The sequence below is a fragment of the Nicotiana tomentosiformis genome, chromosome 1, assembly GCF_000390325.3.
Source record: "Nicotiana tomentosiformis chromosome 1, ASM39032v3, whole genome shotgun sequence".
Taxonomy (NCBI): Eukaryota; Viridiplantae; Streptophyta; class Magnoliopsida; order Solanales; family Solanaceae; genus Nicotiana; species Nicotiana tomentosiformis.
Window position 1 is genome coordinate 82,835,334 of NC_090812.1, and position 22,026 is coordinate 82,857,359.

The 22,026-nt window shown below is 37.7% G+C and overlaps 2 protein-coding genes across 2 annotated transcripts; both read right to left on the reverse strand.

The window, feature by feature from the left end:
- Positions 1 to 6,590: 6,590 nt before the first annotated feature.
- Positions 6,591 to 8,809, reverse strand: LOC104097953 (acetylserotonin O-methyltransferase-like). Its single transcript, XM_009604585.4, has 3 exons — positions 8,306 to 8,809; positions 7,411 to 7,763; positions 6,591 to 7,055 (listed from the first exon to the last, which is right to left on the reverse strand). The coding sequence occupies exons 1-3, from the start codon at positions 8,733 to 8,735 to the stop codon at positions 6,753 to 6,755; spliced, it is 1,086 nt and encodes a 361-aa protein (XP_009602880.1). The 5' UTR covers positions 8,736 to 8,809; the 3' UTR covers positions 6,591 to 6,752.
- Positions 8,810 to 10,291: 1,482 nt separating this feature from the next.
- LOC104097954 (transcriptional elongation regulator MINIYO) lies at positions 10,292 to 21,084 on the reverse strand. The gene is made up of 10 exons (XM_070186318.1): positions 20,621 to 21,084; positions 19,017 to 20,025; positions 17,898 to 18,007; positions 17,602 to 17,786; positions 16,268 to 16,373; positions 15,887 to 16,144; positions 15,548 to 15,736; positions 13,236 to 15,443; positions 11,484 to 11,693; positions 10,292 to 10,601 (listed from the first exon to the last, which is right to left on the reverse strand). The coding sequence occupies exons 1-10, from the start codon at positions 20,822 to 20,824 to the stop codon at positions 10,416 to 10,418; spliced, it is 4,665 nt and encodes a 1,554-aa protein (XP_070042419.1). The 5' UTR covers positions 20,825 to 21,084; the 3' UTR covers positions 10,292 to 10,415.
- Between the last annotated feature and the right edge of the window lie 942 nt (positions 21,085 to 22,026).

The window sequence follows — 22,026 nt, forward strand, 5'->3', positions numbered from 1 at the left end:
GCATATCCTCCAGTATCTGAATAATGCGTTCGGACTGACTGTCTGTCTGAGGGTGAAATTTTGTACTCAACTCCACACGAGTACCCAACTCTCGATGTACAGCCCTCCAAAATCGTAAGGTAAACTGTGTACCTCGGTCAGAGATGATAGATACCGGTACACTGTGATGTCTGACAATCTCGCGAATATATACCGGAGCCAGCTGCTCTGAAGAGTATGTAGTAATCAGAGGAATAAAATGAGCTGACTTGGTCAATCTATCCACAATCACCCAAACTGCATCGAACTTCCTCCGAGTCCGTGGGAGCCCAACAATGAAATCCATAGTGATCCGCCCCCATTTCCATTCTGGAATTTCCAACTTCTGAAGCAATCCACCTGGTCGTTGATGCTCATATTTCACCTGCTGACAATTTAGGCACCGAGCTACATATTCCACTATGTCTTTCTTCATCTGCCTCCACCAATAGTGTTGTCTCAAGTCTTGATACATCTTTGCAGCACCCGAATGAATGGAGTACCGCGAACTGTGAGCCTCCTGGAAAATCAAGTCGCGCAAACCATCTAAATTTGGCACACATAGCATGTCCTGCATCCGTAATACATCTTCATCTCCAATAGTGACTTCTTTGGCATCGCTGTGCTGAACTGTGTCCTTAAGGACAAGCAGATGTGGGTCATCATACTGACGTTCCCTGATACGATCATAAAGAGAAGACTGAGAAACCACTCAAGCCAAAACTCGACTCGGCTCGGAAACATCCAATCTGACAAACTGGTTGGCCAAGGCCTGAACATCCAAGGCCAAAGGCCTCTCTACTTCCGGTAAATATGTTATGCTGCCCAAACTCTCCGCCTTACGACTCAAGGCATTGGCCACTACATTGGCCTTCCCAAGATGATAGAGAATGGTGATAGCATAATCCTTAAGCAACTCCAACCATCTCCGCTGCCGCAAATTAAGATCCTTCTGTTTAAACAAATTTTGTAAACTTCGGTGATCGGTCTAGACCTCGCAATGGACACCGTACAAATAATGCCGTCAAATCTTTAAGGCATGAAAAATAGCTGCTAACTCAAGGTTGTGTACAAGATAATTCTTCTCATGCACTTTTAACTCTCTAGATGCGTAGGCAATCACCCTACCGTCTTGCATCAACATTGCGCCGAGGTCAATACGCGACGCATCACAATACACAATATAAGATCTTGAACCTATAGGTAATACCAACATTGGGGTTGTAGTCAAAGTTGTCTTGAACTTTTGGAACCTCTCCTTACATTCCTCGGCCCATATGAACGGAGCACCCTTCTGGGTCAATCTGGTCTTAATAGTTGTTCATAATCAATTACAAAAATGTCAATTAACTTCATGTTAACAAAAATCTCGTTTTAAACCTTCACAATATTGATAACGAGATACGAAACATGAAGACCTCATAATTATTTACCCGAATTAACGAGTCACCTTTAACGTCACCTAGGAGGGAACCTACCTCGTAGGTTAAAACTCAATAATTACAACACAAAATTGGCAAGTATGCATAGAGAATTTCATATAGAATTTTCAAATAAGCCTAACAGGCATGACTCCCTATTAGTACTATAGTACAATTTAAAATTCACAAGGGAGAACTTAAACACAAGAATTTTCCTCACAAGGATCTCGTCCTTATATAACTTCCACCGTAGCTCGTAGCCCGGTTTAAACATATCAGTTTATATTAAAATGCGAGGATCTCGTCATCGGTTCTGAATCACAAGTAATATGCACATCGTGCCAATTGAAAATTTCCATTTTCTCCTTTTAAATAATTTCGGTTACACCAAATCACAACACATAATGAACCCCATACAGGTAAGGCATATAATTCACAATTTGTAATTAATTATCCGTAAATTACATAAAAACTTACCGAAATGAGTAACAAAAAACCACATTTAGCCTCACAGGTCTTATTAGTGACCAACATGGAATGATAGGCATAGTTATCTCCATGGAATCTCCCAACAAGAGTAAACACATAAGTAGATTGTAGAATTATGAAACTCACTCATAAGTGGAGCACAATAGGAGGACTCATCTCGATACTCAGAACCGAATCAAGTTAAGGAATTTATTCCTTTATATTGTATCAAGGTCGTACATGTAACGACACCAAATGATTTAGCGACCTCCGCCATACCATAAAATAAATATATCAACGGTTGGGTCTCCACCTCTAGGACACCTTCTACCCGTCTGTCCTCTACCCCTAACTGGTCGTGTGGGTGGTGTAGTAACTGCAATGGGGCACGTAGCCTGAGTGCTTTGATGAAATAAGTCTCTCCCAAGTTTGGGACAATTTTCTCATGATGTGCCTAGTATCACCGTATTCATAACAACCCCTTTGCGGGTTAGGCTGCTCATATTGAGTCTGTGCCAGATAAGTAGAATAACCATTGTAGGAACTCATGTCGGTGGTGCATTAAAAGAACTTACTAGAGCACCCTGAGTAATCCGATGTGCGGACTGGGCTGGACGACTGCCTGAGCCCCCGCCATAATGATTTATACTTGCAGAGTAGAATCTACTGAATCCCCCAGAACCTCGAGACGTCTTGGTCTCCTTAGTTTCCTTTTTTTTTCCTCACCCTGAACACGTTCTAATATCTTGGCAATTTGTACAACTAGCAGAAATGAAGTATCAGCTTGTAGCTCCCGAGTCGTACAAAATTTTATGATCATAATTGAGTCCTTTAATGAGTCTGTGGACTCGCCCTCTAGCTATAGAAAGCAAAGTAGGAGTATGACGAGCTAACTTATTGAACTTGATGGCATATTCTGACACCGTCAATGGTGACCTGACGCCACCGTTCAAACCCTATGCGCCATGCATTACGGAGAGTCCGGAAAACAAACTCTTTCAAAAGTGTTTCTGAGAACTGAGCCAAGTGGCAGTGTTGCATTGGCTGGTTTGCCCTCTTCATAGGATTTCCACGAATACCGATGGAAAATTATCTCTCCTAAGGCAAATTTCTTCTTTTGTTATGCTGACTCAACACTGTTGAGCTGACCCATTTCTTTACATACTCTTTGATTCTTTTTTGGGGTAACCCTTACCCCTATTTATACACAACGATCATAAAAGTAGAGCTCTATACAGACAAATCTTGGCATGAACCACATAGTCCATAATCTCGTCAACAACTATACTTCCTCCAAAGCACCCCAAAATTCGCAACCGTGACGTCCACGCTGAGTAGACCTTTTGCAAATTTAGAGTTGTTTCTATAACTCCTTTGGTACTGAAGTACATGATTATTAAGGATGCGTACATACCGCAAGTCCCAACCTTATCCTCTACAAAATCTCAGGCCTTAAACATGTGTAAATTTTAGGGAACCTTTCAGTACCACATATATACATTTCAGGCCAAAACTGATATAATACATGACCCCGCAATCCACCAATTGGTAGTGGAATCCCCCCCCCCCACTCGGGGCGAAGTCATAGGTCACAACGTCCGATGATCCATAATAATAACCTTCACAACTTGTATAAATCAACCAGACGCCAACGTCCGTTGCACCCCCACATGATTCACTAGGTGATCTCTCAATATGCCCGCATCTTCAGTCGGAACCACACGTTGAGGCAATGTTTGAGCATCTCCGGTTCCCTCATAGTCCATCTACGGCATCACGAACCATTGACGCATAATTGATACCAAATGCGCAATATCATACACGAGTGGATACAAAGGAATATAAGATATATGTTTCAAGCTAAATCCATGCCGCACGATAAAGAGTCAAAGAAGTGAATAGTTCCTAACTATTCCATAGCCTCTCGAAGATAAGTACAGACGTCTCCGTACCGATCCACAAGACTCTACTAAACCTGCTTGTGACTCATGACACCTATGAACCTAGAGCTCTGATACCAATTTGTCACGACCTCAAATTCCCTCCGTAGGATGTCGTGATGGCACCTAGTCTCTAAGACTAGGTAAGCCTATCAATGCGGAATAATAATAATCTCTTAAATAAATATACTACAATTCAAACAATTTTAACTCCCAAAACCCGGTAGAAATAAGTCACAAGCTTCTAAGAATTCATTCTTTATGTCTCTATACATCAGAGTCTAAAGCAAATAAGGAAGACAATATAGTAAGATAGAAGGGGACTCCGGAGTCTGCGGACGCTGGCAGATATACCTCGAAGTCTCCTCGTATAGCTAGTTTACTGATGCCTGGTCTGATAAGATATACCTGGATCTGCACAAAAAGATGTGCAGAAGTGTAGTATGAGTACACCACAGCGGTACCCAATAAGTGCCAAGCCTAACCTCGGTAGAGTAGTGACGAGGTCAGGTGAGGCCCTACTGGAATATAATAATGGAATGGTAAAATATTTAACAATATAGTGAAATAAAATGACAATGAAAATGAATCAAATAGTATGTCACATTTAATGACACCAAATAATCGCAAATAATATCTCGTGAAATCAAAACATAATTTCCTTCAACTTTATGAAAATCACAACAATTAATCGAAGGTAACTATGGCCATAAATCAATATTAACAAGGGCACTACCGAGGTACCGCCTCGTAGTCCCAAATTATAAATAATTTCACAATATCTCATTTTTTTAACTCACCGCGGGAGCCTTCACAATTTATTTAAAAAAAATATTTTTTCCGAAATAGCATCCCGCATTTTAGCCAACCTTATCATACCGCATGACTTCTAGTAGTTCCCCTACTAGCCACGCGTATCAAGCCACCCTTATCTCACCGCATGCATTTTAACACCCAGACCTTATACCACCGCATGCGTATCAATATCACAATATATCACAATTTGCACCTCAAGTGCCCAATATTTCGATTTTTCCAAAAATAAATCGACAACAATATTTTTCAATAATAAAGAGCTCACGACTCATGCCAAAATAATTCAACAATAATATTTTTTCACAATAAAGAGCTCACTGCTCCATCACAATGAGTACAAAAATATTCAGGAGTAAATAATTCAGGAAAATAATATTTCTAAATCTTTAATACGTTGCTTCAATATCAAGTTTAAAAATGTCAAATACTTCATATTAATAATATTTAATCTAAAGAAAATCAATCTTCAAATAATGCACAGAATTAAAGAAACCAAGTTTCAACTAAACAGGTCAAACAATTAGTAGGAAAAGGTCAAACAAATTTGAAGTATATATCTCATATCATTGATGAAGAATATAACAAGATAAAATAATTTAATAAATGCGCAATAGCGATCTACACAATTTAAAAATATAATCTTTCACATTTAGCCCGTGTACACACTCGTCAGCTCGTGTACATGACTTTCAACATATTTCAATAATCACATTCATATTAATTCTAGGGAAAATTTCCCCCCCACAAAGTTAGACAAGTCACTTACCTCGACTTGCTCCAATTTAACTAAGTATTATGCTTTTTCCTCGAATTTCTGACTCCGGTCGACTTGTATCTAGTCATAATTAATTCGATACAGTCAACAAAAATTATAGTAATCAATTTCATAAGAAAATATTACATTTTCATTAAAATCCGAAATTAGCTCAAAATTTGTCCGTGGGGCCCACATCTTGGAATCCGGCGAAACTTACAAAATCCGACAACCCATTCAATTACGAGTCCACCCATACCAATTTTACCAAAATTCGATAACAACTCGACCTCCAAATCTTAAATTTTCGTTTCTATGAGATTTTCTAAAATTTTTCAAATTTCAATCTCAAAACACTAATTAAATGGTGAAAACAATGATATACTCGTGTATATTGACCAAATCTGAGTTAGAATTACTTACCCCAATATTTTTCCTTGAAAATATATCAAATATCGCTTCTGCTCAAGCTCCAAGTTGTTAAAAATGGCGAAATGGACGAAGCCTCCCTGTTTTTATAACTTACAGATCTGTCTAGGGTGACCTCGATAAAGAATATTTAAAAATAATGAGTAACATATTAATTTTTGGTGATAATATTTGGAGCCACCGCTGATGAATGTACGAACTATTATAAAGTGAATGACACATTGGTTGTTATCCTAAATTACTTTAGGAGCATATTTATCTTTAAATACTTTTTATTTCTATCTCTTCTCGCACATAGAATAATACTCAAATTCTCATGATTATAATTAATATACTGTTTATAAAACAAACTACTATCTTTGTAAAAGTTAATGTCGCAAGCAGAATTAAGGTTTATTAATTATGCGAAAAGAATTATAGGAAAAATCAAAATTGTATTAGTTATGCGACGATAAATAAATCAGTGCTTTTTGTGTCAACCCATTTTATTAGTTATGAAAAAGTTTTATGGCCAAATTATTCTTAGAATTGTGCGGTCAATCAAACAATCATTAGAATTTAGCTTTTTTATACGCTGATAGTATAATAAGATTAATTATACATTCAAGTCACTTTAATTTTCTATAACGATCATAAGCTGATAACTTTAGAATATGCTAAGTGAGCTTGAATGTGCAATATGGTAAGCGTCTAAGCGATATGGTAAAAGCTACTCCGTGACTATGGACAGTGTCATAAGACAGGTTTGCTTCAATCTATTAATATAGCAAGAGTGCACATGTATTTTTACATATATGATACAGCTTAAATAGAAAAAACAAACCAATTATTAAAAAGACAAACCAAACTACAAGCTTAAGAACTGGAAAAACATTGAAACAGAAATTGTAATAGAACTGATACAGCTCAAGGATAAGCCAAAATAACAGATGCAATTGCGTTGATGTGCTTAATACAATGCCTATTGAATCCAGCTGCAGTCAAAATATGAGCCCATTCTTTGGCAGTTCTTTCTTTTCCATTTGTTGTGTGAGCCATCATTACCATAGCCAGCATAAAACCAACATCTTTGAGCTTTTCATTTCCTCCTCGTTCTTTCTCAAGCACTACCTCCACAATTATCACTTTTCCTGTGTCTTTTGGGATAATCTTTATGCAATTTTTCAAGATTTGAATACATTCCTCGTCACTCCAATCATGCAAGACTGACTGATATTTACCACAAGGAAGATCCAGAAAACAAATTGAAATAGAGAACGTTAAAATATGCATATAAGGAATTGGAAAACTTAGGTACATTCACTTAATTATTTGTCAAAAACGTAGTAAATCTTTTAAAAATAGTAACCATATATATACGGGTAGCTTAACTTGCTGTAATGGTGATTTTAGCATATAGGATCCATATACGGCTTAATTATCTCACTATATATATCATACTATAAACATAAAGAATTAACCTAATTAAATAGCCGTCAACCCAACATCATAGACGGTAAATGTGTATAATTTATGTATACCGATTATGAAAGTAAAAAGTAAATTCCCTATTTGCCCTACTTACCATGAGGAAAGCAGCATCTGCTTTGGGAATAGAATCAAACATATTCCCCTCAACATGTCGAACACCATGACAAGGCGGAGCAACAGAGACAACATGAGGAAGATCAAAATTAATCCCTCTAATCCAAGGAAATGTTTTCACCAACAGACTAATAGTTGTTCCATCACCTCCACCAACATCAACTAAAGTCTCTATCCCTTTGAATATTTCTGGACAATTATCGATGATCGCACGTATTGCCACTCGTGCATGGCACGCCATGGCGTCGTTGATCAGCTTGCTGTGCTCTGGATTGGTTTCTGCATACTCCCATACATCCTTTCCATGAACTGCACTAAATGCTGCAGTATTCCCTGTTGAGATATAAGTAATATAAAAATTTGTTTCTTTAATAACGTCATCTTTTAGATGAAATGGTAAAATATTAAAATTGGGGGGTGGCAAAATCAACCAATTTTTATTAATATAATCCGTTTGTTAACTTAACTCCATCGACTAATTGAATTCGAAATGACCCATCAAATCATTGAGCAAGACAGACCAAACAGTGTAATCCAATGGGTTCAAGTACAACTCAAGCACAAATAGACAATTTATTTAATTGGGTAAGGATGGGAACTCAGATATACCAAATCAAATTTAGAGAACTTAAACTAACAATTTAAGAAAAATATAGTACTCCATTAGCTTTCATATATATATTTTTTCTTTCCAAAAAGCAAAATAAAAAAGATGTGAGGTTGGATTATATTAGGCGAGTTGAGTTATGGCAAGATATTATTTTAACTCAACTCATTATAATACGGGTTGGATCATGATCCGCTTATTGATTCCCCGTCCAAATCCATTTGCCACCTCTAGATAAAATGATCATACAATTCAACATTATTCTCACCTTTTGCCAAAACGCGGGCACTCAAAAAATGCCATGGCGCAAGCATCACTGGGCTAGCTTCAAGTAGGACAAGAGCAGCCATACTATTTCCTCCATCTCTCCTCAGCAAACGAGAAAGAGGTGTTTGGACATAACCTATTTCGCCATGTCCTGTGGATTCCTCTTTGAATATTCCCCTGTTAATCAAGAACCTCAGGATGCGGTAGAGAAAATTAGAAGAAGAGCAGCCAAGTGCAGACGACAGTTGATTTAAGGTGATGGGTTTTTGATGGTTTTCTAAGAAATCAGGTATTCCCAACTCAATAGCACATTTTACTGCAGCCATTTCAGTGAAACCAAATGTGTACTTCCATATATCTTCTTGAGCTTGAGACTCAGCTTTGTCTCCTTCATGGATTCTTGCTACTGATCCATTTGTTTCTTCCCCCATAATATACCAATTCTTGTGACAAATTAAAGCTAAAAGATTTGCTATTTAGTGGTGCAAGCTAAGTGATTCAGCTATTTATAGAATTAGAGCCCGTTTGGAATGGCTAAAACAAAGTGACTTTTCAGCCAAAATAGCTTTTAAGTCAAAAAATAATAAGTTAGATTGCCTAGCTTATTGTTTTTGGCTTGCTTTAAGCAGTTTTTAACTTATTTTAAATACTTTTTGAGTTTGTAAACACTTAAAAAATAAAAAAAAAACTTAAAAGCTGATTTGACCAGCTTAAAAGCCAATCCGAACACCCTCTTAATTACACCTTACAGTGGCTAGTAGTTGGAATATAGTCTTGTTGCAAGGTGTATGTTTCCAATGATTGAGTTTAATTTTTGATTTAACATGCAAAAACATGTAACTCGACCATATATCAAACTTGATCTGGTAGTGTAAAAATAAAGCAAACCAACCGGTTAAATTCTAAGTGAAGAATTCATTCGTACCATATATATATATATAACTTAAATTCTTTATCGTCGTGCATTACACATTCACGTCATTTTGATCAATATCGGCCAAACTCAATGACCCCTCACCCAAGAAAATTGACCCAAATCTCACTTAACATGTTTTCTCACTAATCACAACAAAATAAATAGTACCAACTAATGACATTTAGTTGGCAATATCTTACTGGAAAAAGAATGCAAAACATCAAGTTTGTCGTTACTTGGAAATGGATTGATGGAGACACGTATCTCATGAACTATGGTGTACCATCTACTTAGAACATCAAGAAAACATTGAGCGCCCATAATCACGTTAATTTAAATAGTAACCAACAAGGTTTGACATATTTCATTCGAATAAATACATAATCAATATGACTGACAATTTCAATTTTTTCTTTTATGATGGTGTCCGAATTAACTTGCACACAATTTGACTATTTCACCAGGTGTAGCTGCTGGATGTTTCCCACCAATACAAATATCAAATAATTCTACCCACCAAAGTATAGGCAGACGGACAAAAATCAACTATTCTTTGCATCTCAATTTATGGAACACTTTTTTCTTTTTAGTCCGTCCAAAAAAAATGATACATTTCTATATTTAATAACAATTTTACTTTAAAAACTCACTTTACCCTTAATGAAATGATTTATAATCATACAAATATCTATAACTCATTTTAAACCAAAAGTTTAAAAAATCTTTCTTCCTTTCTTAAACTTTGTGCCTAATCAAATACCATTACATAATTGGGAAGGGAGGCAATATTTTTTGTCTCCACTAAAATTTGAACCCGAAAGACCTCATGATTCTCCTCCCACTTTATTGACCACTAGGTCACACGGTGACTGGTGACTGACAAATTCATTCATAATCTTGCCAACTATATTTACTATCTAGTGTTGTCCTCTCGTAGACAACACCTACTGGATGAGATGCACGATGGTTCCTTACACTTCAAAGCGAGGCGAAATGCTCAACCTGGATTTCTACCAAAGCTTAGATGTGCCTCAAACACGCCTTCAACAATAGTTTGAGAAAAGGAAGATGTACAGAACCTTCTTTTGTAAGGTAAAATAAAATTAAAGGAAGATGTACAGAGATTAATCTCCTATATATCAAGATAAATTCATATATACATCACTGGTTATAAGATTCCATGATGTAGAAAATTTTAGCTTCCCACATGCTGTTTCCTTATAATCACAGAGCTGAGCTTCTCAACCTCACTCAACAATGAGGAATTTCCTTCACAAGCTTCTTTCAAAATCTGTAATCTATTTACCACATTGCAACTGTGCTGGGGCATCTCAGATCTGGTGTCTGGCCTTTGGTACTCCAGTAAGTTAACAAAAAGGCTCTGTAATTGGGGATAAAACAAAAGTATGAACGAAACATCTCCGAATAGAATCATAAAACCAGAAAATGCACTTCAAGACCAGCTTTAGTAGAGCTATCAGGTTACCTAGTTGAGTCAAGGAAAGAAAGAAAGCATGGATGTAGAATTGTAAAATTTCATAAACACTTATACTTTAATGTGCATGAAAACAAACTTACAAGGCAAATCAAATCAGCGAACAGGAGCATTGTTAAAGGCAAAAAAGCACGGGAAAGCATCAAGTTCTATCTAGGCTTATGCACAAAGCTCAATTGAAGTACGATTGTTAGTGAATAATGCCACAAAATGAAGAAAAAATGATAATGCATAGTGCAAGAAGAATAACTATAAAGTAAGCTACAATTATATGTACCAAGGAATTAGAAAAACTGAATTTAAGTTTATACAGAGGATAAACCATGTCAATCGAGTTCAGAAACCATTTTAAAATTCTGAATCAGATACAGAGATGCATTTAAGTTTTTAAATGAAGGTGAGTAAGTTTGCTTAATTTAAATTTCTAATTTCCTGTTAATAATATAATGCATCCATAATTCTTCCCTTTAGGATTAGTGGTACATCTTTTTACCGGCTTTATCTATCTGTTAGCAACGTCCTCTTCAAGATAGGGGACATAAGCCTTATAAATTAACCTTATTTATAAATATGAAAATAAAAACAAATTGTTGGTTGGTGGGAATTTGCTAAGGCAACGCTTTAGAGCCTTGACATATTCACTAATGCGCCATGTAAGCAGCTGAAAGCACACATCCTGCTAATCACGCCTCAAAACGAGCCTTTGACAAAACAATAAGGGTTTAACTAAGCAGTTAGCAAGTCACCAATTGGCACTAATTTGCATACCTCATGTTGCTTCTTACGGGAGTAGTCTCGTAGCAGAGATTTGGCAAGCTTGTTTCGCAAAGGAAGCATATTCCCAGAGCAAGTCTGGAAAATAAATGATGACAGATGGTGCAAGGCCAAAGTGAACGAGGCAGATCCTCGACTTGCTGCTTTGTCTAGAGCTCCCGAAACCCATGATTTACAGTAAGCTTCCAACATCCTCTCGTCATCCTGCATCAAAGTATTAATTATCCGCAAGTTAGCAAAGTATTAACTAATTCTTAGTCTAGAGCAGAAATTTTGTAAGAGCTTTCCTCAACTCAACTTGCCCAATCCTACAAAAATTGAACTGCACGAATCAATCTCTCTCAATTCACTCTTTCCCAAACAATGTTTAGTAATGTCATAGTTACAATGTATATTTCTAATAACCTTCCCTTCTACCTTGGACAAGAGTGGGTTGCTCTAGTGGTGAGCACCCTCCACTTCCAACCAAGAGGTTGTGAGTTCGAGTCACGCCAAGAGCAAGGTGAGGAGTTCTTGGAGGGAGGGAGCCGAGGGTCTATTGGAAACAGCCTCTCTACCCCAGGGTAGGGGTAAGGTCTGCGTACACACTACCCTCCCCACACCCCACTAGTGGGATTATAGTGAGTTGTTGTTGTTGTTGTTGTTCCCTTCTACCTTGTAACACTTTGTTGCCATCCTGCCTTGTTCTTAGGCATCAGTATCTTGTGACTGGACAAGATTAATTACTATCTGGATTTATATATGAGGACATCCTGAACAACTAACACAAGTACTAAAAATTTTGTGCGCCCGTTATTAACCATCTATAATATACAAGTTATTTTTATGACTGTCACATGGCCAGAAAGAGCCCCCCTCCCAAACAACCATTTTTCCTTTCCCTTTCCTTTTCCCTGTCTCTCTTTCTCCCATTTCCTTTTTGTTTCAGAATATAAAGTTCAAGGAGGGAGGCAGAGCCCAAAGAGGGCAGCCCGGTGCACGAAGCATCCCGCATTCACGCAAGGTCCGGAGTAGCGCCGCACCCCAAGCGGCTGATTCCACGGCTCGAACCCGTGACCTATAGGTGATAGGTCACAGGAGACAACTTACCGTTGCACCAAGATTCCCCTTCACGGCAGAGCACGAATAACTCTGGACTATTTCTTCTTCCTCCTAACTTCCAACCAACATGGTGGGGATAAATAACATGAAGCGATAAATGGACCTTGGGGTTAACTCAACCCCAAAAGCTAGCTCAAGAGGTGAGGATTGTCCAAGGCCATATAAGGAGACCAAGTCCCCATCCCACCACCGATGTAGGACTCAACACTGTAAGCACACATAGACAATGACACATCTAGATCAGTGTCAAAGTAAACATTCACAAGTGAGTCACCGAAATCATCAGCAAGTTACTCAGAGCATCCATCTAAGAGAAACACATATCAAACTTGCATTAGGATGGTGAGAGGAGATGTATTTTACATCTAATTTTGGATATCTCGTTGTTTCTGGATCAAAACAATATTATATTAATATCCTTAAACAGAAAACAAACTTTCCTGTATGGGCGCCTTTCCAGAATCCCTGTTTTACTCAATAGTCAACATAAAACTCTAGATTACTTGGAATTTGTTGTGTAATTAACAAACATCCATAGAACAGAAAAGGAATTTATATAGCTTTCACTACACTGAAGGACAACTTGATGTTATGTGATTGGCAAGTGTTCAATGAATTTGCTGATAGTGTTTAAGTAAGCAGTACCTCGACAGGTTCAAGATATCCACAAGTTGCGGCAATGCACTTCTCCAAAGGAGGCAAAAGCTCGAGAGCACAAGCATTAGACAGTGCATTCCATGCAGCAAGCCTTACAGGATCTTCAACAAAGTGATGCAGATACACTCCAACTTGCCGACCAAATATCATGTCACCATAAGAAACTGCAGCAAACTGCTCCACTAGATTGTCAATGAAGGTGGAGTAGTTCTCATGTATGTCCGTCTTAAATTTCAGTTTCTTTGCATCAACTTTTTCTTCCCTATCAAGGAGCTGTCCATAGACATCTTGCAGAGCTTTGTAGAGATCCCTGCTATTTTCCTCCTCAAAAATGTCCATTCCAGAAAGTAAAGTCGCAGACAACGCATGCAATTTCCATACAATAGGCACATTTCGAACTGGTGTACGCAACTCAGCAGGAAGGGAGGTGGACATTAGTTCAATCCCTAAGAGAAAGAAGAGTCCACCTTTTGCAACTTTAAGAAAATCGAGAGTCTCATGGCTGGTAGAACAAAGCAGTGAGAGTGGACTGAGAAACCAATGCAAGGGAAGATGCAACCGTTGGTGAGCCCACTCAGCCACCAAACATTTAGGCTCTTGGCTGGCAAGGTTTGATGTAGAAATTTCCTCGGGAATGGTGTCCAATAAAATACTTCCTTTTTTTGGATTCTTTCGGCATACGTGCTCATCTCCAGCAGCAGATTTACGCTTCTGTTTTGCAGACAACCATCTCTTCTTGAAGTGAGAAGCTAAGACATCACTCAACAGTAAATAGTCCTCTTCTTCATACACCCTCTCGAGAGCCTGATAACCTTGCTTAAGAGTAAGAAATTGGCGTATACTGAAATCGATGTACTTTAGAGTGGGAACTTGAAATAAGAAATCAAGCAGCTTATCTACTGCAGAACTATCCATTGGCCCCAGCAATAAACACGCTCCCATGACAGAATTTATTTTTTGTATTATAGAGTTCATGCCTTCAGTTGTAAACTGATCTTTGACAGATACGATAGGGAAAACATCAAGCAAGTAAATGAACAATCGTGCATCTACTTGAGCTGATAAAATGTGTTTGGACCAAAAACCCCCACCAGGGGCACCCCAGCCTACACCAATTCCTGGTGCCGGACCACCTCTACCAAATGTCTCAATTGATTTCATATGACGCCATTTGGAACCATTTGATTCCACTAAACTTGTCATCAAAGTTCTTAACTCAGGCAGAGAGGAGTGGAGAATCCCATCAGCAAGAGTTTTTTCCTCTCTTGTGAAACTCTGATATTTGGCGAATAGATCCCGAGGCTCATTGTTAGCTAGTAAGATCAGCTTATCAACACACCAAGCAACTCGCAACAATCCCTGAAGGCAACTACTGGACGCTATTGACGTTTCTCGTCCGTTTATTTTTCTCAAATAACACAAACACTCAAGGAATGAACCGCTGCCAGCAGAATTATCATGGCTTGCTAGTACTAAGCCTGAAAAACTCATAAGTCCATTTTTTAAAATTTCTAGTCCAATCTTAGGGACAAAATCTGGCAGCCATGGAAGACTCCCATGGCGCAACTCTGCATTATCTTCAGGGATTACAGCTTCAAGCACTGCAGAAAGCATGTCCATAATTGAAGATATCAACCACAGCAAGGGAGTAACTGCTGAATCCTGTATATCGCCATTCAATTTCTCCTCATTTTGCCACTCAATTAGACGAGATAGGAGAGGTATCTTCTTTAACCTGATCCACTCTAGGGCAGAATCAATCATAGGACCAACATGGGCCCAACACCAGTTTTCTGCTTCTTCTGTAGTACCCCTGTCCAATTGTTGCATGTGGGAATAAAAAATCGGCAGTCTTCTAGTTAAAGCACCCAGGACAAGGTATGCTTCCTTGGCAATGGCAGCATATTCGCTGAGGACACTGTTCTCAATCATCTTTCCAAACGCAGGAACATTCAACCAAATGCACAAGGCAGGAAATAAATCGGCAAAGTATGATACACAATACCCATGTTGCACACAAACCTTCCACAACCGTAACTGTTCAACCAGAAGAGCTGATGAAAGTTTACAAGCCTCTTTTCCAGACTTTACCCATTGGTCAAAAGAGGTATATCGATACAATTGCCATATCATCTTTTGAAATATTCCAGTCTTGACAAAATCTAGGCAGTTCTCTTTGTCAGAACGAGCCAAAATCTGTCACATAATAAAGAATAATATTTAAATGTTGGAATCAACTTAAAATTTGGATAGATTTATTTCAGACACAAACGCTCCAAGCATGGATTCTTGATGCTTACTCTCAGGAGTGCAACTGACTTGATCTTTGAGATACTAATCTCCATTTGCTCTTTACTAGTGAATCTGTTGATGATCGTTTGAACCAGCCGTTGACACTTCATAATTGCATCTGCACATGTTGGCGAATGCCTAGCTATCGCAATTAATATGGAAATTAGGCATTCTTCCAAAGCTGCTGAAGGCTCAGTCTGGCATTTAAAAAAAGATAATATGTCATACTACAGTACACAACGCGCAGTCAGCATTTATGAGGCAGATTTATATATTGGACAAGTTGTTCCCACAATCACAAGCTAGAATAAAAAAGAAGCATGGCTCCTTATAACAGACAGACATACCTCCAAGAGATATTGAACCCTTTGAAGGATCCCCATCCTAATCAGTCCTGCAGCTATATCTTGGCCAGCAATAACAACATCATCCTGAATAGTGCGTTCACTTTCATCATTTTCCAGAGAATCACGGGCAAAAGGAAGTATATTGGAAGTTTTAGTGTTGTATTTCCAGAAACCACCATGGAGAAAACCATCTTCGATCTCTGGTCGACTTCTAAAGACAGGAGCAGTAGGTGCATCTCTCTGAAGAGTTGGTATCCTCTGATAAAAGCACAGAGGTTAAGTATAAACCATCTCCCAATGCATAGTTCAAAAAAGAGAGAGAGAGAGAGAGAGAGAGAGAGAGAGAGAGAGAGAGAGAGGCAATAAAATTCATAGTCTTACCTCCACGATTTCAAAAAAATCCTCATTGATCTCAAAGGAAAGAGCACACTGAATAGCTCTAGCACAAGCCAGAACTACGGACCTGTGGTTGTCATCCAGAGACATCCTAAAAGTAAAAAATGCATTTTCATTGAACACTTCCTTTGAGTAAGAAAGAATACAACATTTGTTGTCTGAAAGAAAATTGATCTTGTTCCACGCATAGCAAAGTTCACTATTTCCAGGAATCCTAATTTAACTACTGAAGTACATTATTTTCAGATTGAAGGGCTGTCATCCAGCTATTCCTAGTTCATACCCTTCAACTATAATGTGGAAAAAAGGCAAATACAATCAACTTTACTTCCTTGAACACAAACCAAAATCATTCTGGTATAGACATATCTATGTCTATGAACCCAAGGTTTTGAGCCAACTACTAAGCTGAGTAGTTCAGATTGCATAGCAGTAAGGAGACCAGAGTAAATCTCTACTCTTTATTTATTTCAAGGTGGATACGCAAGAAATTCACTATGTAAAGTAGAGTAAATCTCAGATTCTTGTGTAGTAATATGTCCATGAGTCCGCGACATTGAATCTCTTGGACTTCTCAGAATGCTAGGCAGAGCATTTACCATCAGCTGACCTGCCGACCACCCAATCATTTTTAGACGGGCCTATGTATAACAATGCCCATCCAGAAAAAGGATTTTTAAAGGGCTAATTTGGTTCTAAGATTCTACAAGGAGGCACACCAAAAACAGAAACTGTGGGATATAATTCTGTTACTTGCAAGTTCTGCAATCAACTTTACACTGTTAATAGATTTTACCAACTTTCCCCCTGTTCTCGACAGTTTTCACAATTTCCACCTATTTTCCCACTATAGTCTTTTTTAGCCATTTTTCAAATAATTTTGAGAAGTTAACAAAATCGAATAACCCAAAGGTTTTTGCCTTTGACCTAGGAAAAAGATTAACACTTCGCATGATGTTTTTTCCTTCAAAAACAAGTTGTTCTTGCCCTTCCACCACAACAACCTTCCTACTCCCCATTCCAAGTGGAGGCTCAAAAGAAACAAGTGAAAGCAATGCTAAAAACAAAGAAGATTAACAACAAATGGAGAAAAAAAATGAATAATTGGGTATGCATGGACAACAACAACAACAATATCAATGATGTCTCCAAACCAAAAACAAAGGCATTACATCTTGAGAACTATTTTGGGAAAAAAAGCATAAGATCTAATTCAGGGAAATGAACAAGCATGGCACTATCTCATACAGAGGCCATTATTTAGCACATCACAAGCAAGAGGCGGCCAAGTCAAACAAAGAGGAAGCACTTAAATCTACCTCAATGATAGAGCAAGCTCAGGTTCTGGCCCTAGTATGAAAGCCCAAATGGCCTCCCAGTCATTAAATCCATCTCTGTCCTGAGATCTTAAGATACACCCCAGCTGATTCTGGTGAATTCTGCATATTGCTCTATCAAGCACAGATGCAATAAGATGTAAAGCAATTGTTCGTTGTCCAGCTACCTGTAGCCAAGGAGCTCAAAAACTTAAAACACGCAATTAGACTAACATGGACATGCAGACACAAAAAAATGATATTAAACATCCAAAATATTCAAATTTAAATATACTAACTGCACTTCTTGTGAGAGCGACTGCTTCTTTTATGGTGTAACCAGCCGCGCCAGGATCACCTTCAGTTCGTAGATAGTCACGCTCGGAGAGATCTTGCGCAACGGACACACCTGCGAGGCAAACACTATGTACATAAACCTATAGGTCCAATATTTGCGAACAAGGCAAGGCCAGTTCTTAGCTACCAGGTTGGAAATAGGCACCAGTTCTTTTAATTTTTTTCCTTGATGCATGTGTGTAGTTGGGGTATGAATATACAAGGTCAGTTCTTAACTTTGACAGTTGACATGAGAAACACTGTCCTCCCTCAAACAAAAACATCAGTCGATACCTGGCAAGTCTAAATATATGCAGATACCATCAAATTCTACAGTACTTAAAGAAATTAAAGTGTGTCCGATCCAAAACGTAGAATAGACAGTCTATCTTCAGTCACCACATAAAATCAACCCCGATGAGACATGTTAAACTGGAAAAGATTTCCTGCAAAAGAAATATTTGACGAGCACTGAAAGCAGACAGAATTGATCTGGAAAAGAAAGTTGGATATTCCCCAGTAGTACGAAGAAATGACTTTTACTAAAAGAATACTAAGATAGCACTACAACAAAGTGGTATCCACCATGAAGATAGTTCGGGCATATCTGCACTTAATGAAGACTTGAAGAACTCCTACCCCTCTTGGGAATGACCTATCTTGGTTTCTATTGGTTATATGACAAAGTGATCCATGTGCGCGCAAAGTGTTTCCTCAAATATACCAGAGAGGTCATCCACCCTAATCCTTGCTGCAAACTAGGATTAGAAAAGGAATACACATGAACATATGAACCGGAACTTATTCAATAGGATTAGCTGATGCAACTGCGCCAACCACATAAATGTAACTCATATTAGACATAAGATTGATCTACATATTCATCTTTGACTGTTTCGACCAGCTTAAGTACAGGAGCCTGCCACTAAACTCGTGATTTCCAGTGCTCACTTATGATGCTAGGTAAATTTATTTCTTCCTTAGATGAATCATGCAGACATACACTAGAAGGAAATAACAAAGAATGAACATGCAGTACCAAATAGTATTAGCTTCGAAGGTATAAACAAACTTAGGCTTACCACTCTTTGGGACCTCAAGTTCACTCTCCACAATATTGCCATCAAAAGAAAATCTTAATTCTCGGACACTCTCAACTCGTTTACTCCATTCATCCCATACACTGGTACTGGCGTTCAACTTTGGAGTATCATCTTCCACATTTTTTTTCTGTGTGCCTTGTGAGGTTTCATTCTTCATCCGATCCAGCAAACTACCCTTTTCTCCACTGAGATGAGAACCGGATCTATAAGATTTTTCTCTTTTCAACTTCTCTTGGCCTTTCCTTTTCAGTGCCTCCAAAACTGCTGGACTTAGTTTTGCCAATAATTCAGCCTGTGCTTCAGCAATTTCATCAGCTGACATTTTTGCTAATTGAGCTCGATTCTCAGCATCAATTTGACTCTCAAGATTACTAGCATTGTGCCTTCCTTCCACTTCCTCGGAGTCAAAGCTAGCATCGGCTTTGTTTGCAGAAATGCTACATTTCTGAGCGTTAACCTGTAAGGTAGGATGCATATCCTCAATTATTTCTTCATCCTGTTCAGTGATACCATTTCCACATTTCTGCTGTGGTAAGACAGAATGGCTACTTTGTTCCACACCTCCCTGTTCGATATCCATGGCCATGTCTTCCTCTTTCTCTTGAACCAAATGCTCATCCTCCATGATGACATCCTGAGATTTTGTACCATCTTCTACAGATAAACTAGCACCATTTCCATTTTCATCTGGTGGACGTTCATTAGAGTTGTTTTTGTTTTGAGATGCTTCTGCAACAGCGTTTCGCTCTTTTGATGTCGAATTCACCTTGCGCTCCCTTTCTTCCCTCTTGTATGGCACAGAACTATTATCACTAGCCACTATCTCCCGCCAGTTACAAAAATCCATCCCTTTCTTCTCTTTTCTTTGCACGGGCTTAGCAAAATTTCCAATCTGGTTGATTCCAGTGAAATCTTCTTCTTCCTCTTCATTCTCTTCATCATCGTGATCATTGTTACCACAAACATCTCCAACCTTTGGTGCCCAATGCTATACAAATATGGGGATAGATGCACATATTAGTTCAAGTAACAAGTCAGGTTCCTAAATACACTGAGATAACCAAAAAGCTCATTCTTCCTCCTATACATGACTTCGAAAACTAAGCAGTTACTTTATACTATGACGTGCCAAACAAAAGCATATACTTCCTCATAGCCAAAAAAAAGCACATACTTCCATTAATGCAGATGAGTATGTAAAACGCTCAATGTCTAATACTATTCCTTAGCTAGTCCATATTTGTATCTCTCAGTATTAGTCTTGTTAGTACATTTACTTCGGGTCTAGAGCTTACTAGGTGTCTTTTTGCCCTATAAGAGATTTTTATGCCAATAGAAAATGTAGAGATTCTTCATTCTAGTACTTTTTATTTTTATTTTGTATAATGTTGGCCAGCTGAATTTAAACGGAGAAACATTGGTCAATGAGGGTTCATAAAGCCGACCTAACTTGTTTGTGACTGAGGCTTAGTTGTTGTAATGACAAAAAAGATCAAATCTTTGCCAAAGTGGGAGCTGAAATTAAACTTGTTAATTAAAATGGATGCAGAATAGCTACAGATTAACAAAGAGGAGGGGCTTACTGGACCGTGAGAGCGGTGACGGGGCACAGGAAAAGGAAGAACAGTGGGGCGAGGGGCAAAAGTCCAACTAGTTGGCCCGTTTAATGGTTGTTCTGAAAAACCCTTTTCAACTATGCCGCCGACTAAATGGGAGGCCTCATCTTCATTTATAACTGTTCCAAAAATTTTCTGATTGGTGGGATTCTTAGGGTCTGTGTTCTTCATTGATATACACTTTTACAATATTGGGAATAACAGTATGGAAAGTTTCTTGGAGGAGGTAAGCAAATGGTTTTTGCAGGTTTATGGGGTTTAAGCAACAAAAGAGACGATCTTGCAATTGTACAGGGTCCCCGAAGGTTTTCGCTGAAGTCCAAGGAAAAAAACAAAGGAAGTATAAAGAAAAGGGAAAGGTCGGGCCAAATTTACCTAGAAAATAAGAGGTATAAAACTAACATCTATGCTAAATCCCATGCCTAATTCCTGAAGGACTCGGTTTTACATTGGCGGTCACACTTCATTAGTGTGAATCTTGCTCGTAATATGCTTTTAAAAGAATATTTTATAGTAACCTTTTATTTCATATCGTATGTATCTTTTTTTCTTTTCTTTCAGGAAGAAAATACAGAGAAAAAGAATGTCAATAAAATTAAAGTAACTAGGATTTCGTAAATCACCCAACCGTTGACCAAATGTCCATAAAAATAGCACTAGTTGGCCAATTTTTGGGTGTATAATTGAAAAATAACCAATATTAGTTAAATAATTAAAAACTAGTCATTCTTTATGTGAATTAAAATTTGGACAATGATATTTCAATTTAAAAGGAATTTTTTCATATATATACGAAAATTTAAATTTATTTACCCGATTTATCTAAAGCCCGTTTGGACATAAGAAAATTTTTATTTTTTTCAATTTTTTTTTTAAAACAATGTTTGATTATCAAAATCTTACAAATTTTCCAATCTCATTTGAAAATGCATTTTCAAATTTGAAAAATTAAAAATGGGAAGGTTGCTAGTTTTCAGTTGCAAAATATGTTGAAAAAAATACATCCAAATATGTTACAAAAATTATAACCAAACACAACTTCATCTTCAATTCAAATTTTAGTGAAATTCAAAATTTGAAAAAAAATAATAATTGGAATTCATGTCCAAACGCCTACTAAGTTTTCCTATTTACAAAAGGTAACCAAAACTTTTTACAAAATATATATAAATTCGGTCAAAATCTACAATTTATACACAACTTGAATACAATATTTTTTGCAAATCTGGTAAAAAAAGCCACGAATTACATATAATGTATATACAACTTATATACAATTATGTTAGTTGTATATATTTTGTATGTCGTTTGTGCACATGACATTTAAAATATATACAATTTGTTTATATCTTCTTATTCGAGTTTCAATATGA

What these genes read in the sequence shown, in the direction of transcription:
- LOC104097953 (XM_009604585.4), bottom strand. Translation starts at nt 8,735, where the DNA reads ATGGGGGAAGAAACAAATGGATCAGTAGCAAGAATCCATGAAGGAGAC. An exon ending in TGCCCGCGTTTTGGCAAAAG is followed by an intron (nt 7,764 to 8,305) that starts GTGAGAATAATG and finishes ATATCTCAACAG; the next exon opens with GGAATACTGCAGCATTTAGT. An exon ending in CAGATGCTGCTTTCCTCATG is followed by an intron (nt 7,056 to 7,410) that starts GTAAGTAGGGCA and finishes GGTAAATATCAG; the next exon opens with TCAGTCTTGCATGATTGGAG.
- LOC104097954 (XM_070186318.1), bottom strand. Translation starts at nt 20,824, where the DNA reads ATGAAGAACACAGACCCTAAGAATCCCACCAATCAGAAAATTTTTGGA. An exon ending in AGTCAGTTGCACTCCTGAGA is followed by an intron (nt 15,444 to 15,547) that starts GTAAGCATCAAG and finishes ATTATGTGACAG; the next exon opens with ATTTTGGCTCGTTCTGACAA. An exon ending in GATATCTTGAACCTGTCGAG is followed by an intron (nt 11,694 to 13,235) that starts GTACTGCTTACT and finishes ACTTTGATGCAG; the next exon opens with GATGACGAGAGGATGTTGGA.